The following is a 4,117-nucleotide window of genomic DNA, read 5'->3' on the forward strand; positions in this document are numbered from 1 at the left end:
TCAGATGGTACTTTTTTAAGTAATATATTTTTTCACTTCATATGATTATTCGGTGCTCCGTTACTTCGTAGTTCATTCTAAGTGATAGTTTGCCTCTGTGTCTTCTCTCACAAGTGTCCTTTTTGTTTGAGCAGTGAGTTTTGAGGGAATGTCTTTTGCTCGCAATGTTTGGTAGTGTAATGCAGATTCCACTTCCTGATTCCACTTCTCTTCTCAGTGGGACATTTTTCGGATATTATTTTGTACCCTTTTCTAACCTATAGATTTGTGTTACTTCAAAGTAAAGTCACTATCTTGCAGTTAGTTGTGTGGTTGCGTGGTGACAAGGATTTGAATCCTGATGATGGCAGTGCAATTGGCCAGCACCGTCTATTTGGGGGTTTAGGGTTTAGCATTGGAACATGGTTGCCTTTCCTCATTGCAGTGTAGCAACTCCTTCTGAGCTCAGTTGAGATAAAAGGCCAGGGACAGTGTGTTCCTTTAGAGTAATTATTCTTATTTAGTTTAAGAAACTTTTTTCAAATAAATATAAACCTATTGCTGCCAATTCATTAATAATATAGACACTAGCTTTTGTTGGTTATTGTTACAATAAAGTCTGTATGAAGCATTTGCAAAGCTTTAAACCAGCAGGCCTATACAATTATCATTATATGGCTGTGCACCCAGATTCTTCAACTGACGGCAAACATTGAGTGTAAATGTTTTAGAACCAGAGTTACTCTTAAGTTTCTATACTAAAATTGCCTATAACTACAGATTAGTACTTATTATTGCTACTTAGTAGTGTGGTTGTCTCATCTAGTTGTCTTAAAAAGTACTTTAAGTTGTTCTGCATAAGAATATCTGGTAGGTTATTCAAATTTACAGTGCCTTGGTAAAGTATTCAGACTCATACTTTCTCCATAATTAGTATTTTTATAAAAATCACACAATACCCTATAATGACAAAGCAAAACCATGTTTATAGAAATGTGTGCACATTTGAGGTCCTGTACACTCTGGATCAGGTTTTCTTCAAGGACCTCTCTATAATTTGCTATGTTCATCCTTCCCTGAATCCCAACAGGTCTCCCAGTCCCTGTCGCTGAGAAGCATCCCCATAGCATGATGCTCACACCACCTTGGTTCACTGTACGGATTTATATCAGGGGTTTTCAACTCTTATCCGACAAGGTTTGGATCCTCCTGGTTTTCTGTTCTACCTCATCATTAATTGCACCCACTTGGTGTCCCAGGTCTAAACCAGTCCCCTATTAGAGTGTTGCAATGGAAAAATGGAGTAGAACTAGTCTCAAAGTCCAGAGTCAGATGGTAAAATTGTGACTTCAGTCAAATACTTTTTGTGGCACTACTGAGTTTGGCAGGCAAGAATGTTTTCGGCGCAACACCCGCAGCGCCGTCCAGCTAGTCAGATGTGGTGTAATATCATGGTCATTTTGAGCTTCGCCGGATTGAGATTCTGTCAGCGCTCCAGTGGCTTGTTCTGTGTTTCTAGCTTGGTTGCCATCAATCTCTGGTGACTGTTTATATGCATTTAGAAATAGTCTGTATCCTCCGTCGCCAATTTTCAGCCTGACCTCCGCCATGTTTACAAGGAGCAATTTAAAATGTTCTGCATTTTTAAGAATGCAACCATAAGAGGTTGTGCGTATGCATGCTCTAAGATTAGCAAGGATACAGTATTTTCTTGAAACGCTGAAGTGCCAGGGCGGGATTTATTTCCCAATCCGCCCCTGTACTCAGCTGACGTGCGGCAGAAACTTTTTTTTAATAATGCTAGTTGACGAATGAGATATTACTTTTGAATTATTTAGAAATATTATTTTGTGACTATCGTTAATTGTGTGAAAGCGATTAATGACGGAACAATAAATGATAGCAACTGAGCACATCCTATACTCAAAAATATTTTTGCTTGTCCGTTGTAACCGGATATGTTGTCATGATTTGGTCCTTCTAAACATGGCGGAGGTCAGGCTGAAGATTGGCCACGGCGGCTACAGACTCTTTCGAAACGCATATAAACAGTCACCAGTAGAGATTAATGGCAACCAAGCTAGAAACACAATACAAAACACTCGAGCACTTTTATCTCGATCTGACGAAGCTCAAAATGACCATGATATTACACTACGTCTGACTAACTGGACAGCGCAGCCGGCTCCTGGAATTTATGACGGCAGTTTAGAAATTGAAAACTCAAGGTCCTTCAGTAGACTTACAGACGTTGGATTCGACTGTGGACGTTGCTACGACCTTGTATCAAAATGCGAAGAGGAGGAATTACAGTTCTGGTCTGCATGGAGGAAGATCTTGCCAGACAGTGATCATGTAAGACTACACGATAAAAACAGAGCAAGCCGTTGGTTTCATCTCAAGTCACCTAACCTGACTGACTCGCCGGTCCATGTTATTGCCTGTAGAGCTTTAGGCTGGAGAAAGAATCTTGTAGCAGGCACCACACATCCAACCAGGTGCGAGCATAGACGATATATGTGTTCAGTGAGATTTGCCAGCAGACAGTCAAAGTTGAGTTTGCAGCAGACTCATGGAAGGTTATTGATGAGGGCTTATGGTAATGGCAACCTGTCTGAGCCCCTGTATAAAAGTAGAACGGCATATTATGAAATCCTTGAAGTCTCTCCAACTGCCACACAAGCTCAGATCAAAACCGCTTACTACAAGCAATCTTTCATCTACCACCCAGACAAGAATGCAGGCAGTACTGAGGCTACACACCGCTTCTCCAACATCAGCGAGGCGTACAATGTGTTGGGCAACAAGGGGCTAAGGAAGAAATACGACCGAGGCATTCTCAGTCAAGGAGACGTTATTGGAGCAACTAAACCTTCAACAAAGGACAGCAAAAGCTCCCCGCCTCAGCCAACACGGGAGGCACACCAATCTTCCGTCTTGGGGATTGACAGCAAAAAGATCTTTGACTTTGACAACTTTATCAGATCTCACTATAAATCCCAGCTAGTGAAAGAGGAGGAGGTGCGCGTCAAGAAGGAAGAGATGCGGAGGAAGAAAGAGTCCATGAAAGACCAGGATCTGGGCAAGATGATGGAAATGGCTGTTGGAGTGTTAGTGATCATAGCAGTGTCAATTCTGATAAGCTTGAAACAGGGAGGGAATTGATTGAGCAAAATGACACCAATGTGGCAGAGGAAAGGCATTATTTTATCCTAATATTATAGAATTCATATGAGAAGACGGAATGCAGTGATATGTGACCTATAACATGAAATACTGTGGGTTGGTGTTGTATTTATTAAGTGCCCTAATGAAAGCTGCTTAACCTAAGATTATACAGTCAAAGGTTTACTTGTATTTGGCACTGATGATTGGTTACTAGTGCATTGGTTTGAACAGTATCTTGCTAGAGCAAGTGTTATAAGATCAAAATACATTAGTTACCAAATACAGTAACTATCTCCAGGGGTTTTTATTGGTGAGATCATATTAAGTTCCATTCTGCCTAGACACTGGTTCATGTTGACCTGTTACACAATCATAAAACAGCACTATACCACCTGTGTGTTTGCTTATGATATACTAGAAAATATAAACATTTACATTTTTAAAATCCCATGTAGGAAGTGATGCATTGAAGAAGAGAATAATATTGGCGCAGGCCTATAATGTAGCCTAGGTTTTTAAGGTTTAATTTAAGGATGCAGTGATAATACATTTGCTGGCCAATAGCCAATATTTCTGTAACACGATTTTGATCGATGTTTGCATCTGATGATCTTTCTAATTTAAAAAAATACAACTTCAGTAATACCACTGTTATCTGTTAATATGTTTTAGAATAGACTAAAATAGATAATTATTTGAAGATGTATAATTTATATGATGAATACACATTCTCCTTCTGTAATTGTGAATTATACAATGCCTGGATTTAAATCTGGTGAATAAGGCATTATACTTCCTTAACAAAACTGTGTACAGTAAATAAGAAATGTGCCTTTATGGTATTACATTTTAAAACATTTATTGTGATTTGTCGTGCCACACTGTGTAATGTTTTTAAAATAAATATTTAATAGGTGTGCTTATGGAAGCACATGAACAGTAATAACTTGTTCATTGGGTCGATTGTGTG

At 39.3% G+C, this 4,117-nt stretch overlaps 1 protein-coding gene across 1 annotated transcript; it reads left to right on the top strand.

Annotated features, from left to right (window-relative positions):
• The first annotated feature begins 1,928 nt into the window (after nt 1–1,928).
• On the top strand, nt 1,929–3,786 carry LOC105011111 (dnaJ homolog subfamily C member 18). Its single transcript, XM_010870922.3, has one exon. It carries the CDS (start codon nt 1,966–1,968, stop codon nt 3,142–3,144), a length of 1,179 nt encoding a protein of 392 aa, XP_010869224.1. The 5' UTR covers nt 1,929–1,965; the 3' UTR covers nt 3,145–3,786.
• Nucleotides 3,787–4,117: the final 331 nt, after the last annotated feature.

This window comes from Esox lucius, chromosome 7 (genome assembly GCF_011004845.1).
Source record: "Esox lucius isolate fEsoLuc1 chromosome 7, fEsoLuc1.pri, whole genome shotgun sequence".
Classification (NCBI taxonomy): Eukaryota; Metazoa; Chordata; class Actinopteri; order Esociformes; family Esocidae; genus Esox; species Esox lucius.

Excerpts from the sequence above, each read along its gene's own strand:
- LOC105011111 (XM_010870922.3), top strand. The coding sequence starts at position 1,966 with ATGGCGGAGGTCAGGCTGAAGATTGGCCACGGCGGCTACAGACTCTTT.